We start from the raw sequence: 490 nt of genomic DNA, 5'->3' as shown, positions 1-490 counted from the left end.
TGGGTGTGCAATGTCACAATGTGTTTCTGGCGCAGTTCAGGCAGGGGCTGCTGAGGACAGGATTGAAGTGATGTGGAGACAGCTGTGGGCAGCGCTCTCTTGGTGCTGTGCTCCTTGAATATTCACAGAAATGAGGAAAAATTGCTACATGGACATTTTAAGAATGTGCAGAAATACACAGATATTCACAGTGACTTTCCCAGCATGGTTTGGTTGTTTTTTTTCCCCAAAATGTAACCTTCTGCCACAGAAACACAAGAAAAAGATTATTGCTGGATGGGCAAAACTATCCCCTGGGTGTTTTGGGGAGGTGACTGTTCTTTCCCTTGGCAATCATGCCCCGACAGCTGCTGGCACCCTGACTGCAGTGCCGCTGACGTGTCCCTGTGTCCCCAGCGCCTGCCGTCCCCACCATCGAGGCCGAGGACTGCACGGTGTGCTGGGACACGGCCACCATCCGCTGGCATCCCGGCTCGCTGGCGGAGGGGGC

At 53.7% G+C, this 490-nt stretch overlaps 1 protein-coding gene across 1 annotated transcript in view; it reads left to right on the top strand.

Moving 5' to 3' along the window:
* Positions 1 to 490, top strand: part of CMYA5 (cardiomyopathy associated 5) — a 45772-nt gene that overhangs the window by 34084 nt on the left and 11198 nt on the right. Inside the window, 1 exon segment of the mRNA XM_010005421.1 lies at positions 397 to 475. Coding sequence (XP_010003723.1) covers positions 397 to 475 — 79 coding nt within the window.

This window comes from Chaetura pelagica, unplaced genomic scaffold (genome assembly GCF_000747805.2).
Source record: "Chaetura pelagica isolate M959 unplaced genomic scaffold, ChaPel_1.0 scaffold37, whole genome shotgun sequence".
NCBI classification, from domain to species: Eukaryota; Metazoa; Chordata; class Aves; order Apodiformes; family Apodidae; genus Chaetura; species Chaetura pelagica.
This window is presented reverse-complemented; position numbering and strand designations above follow the sequence as displayed.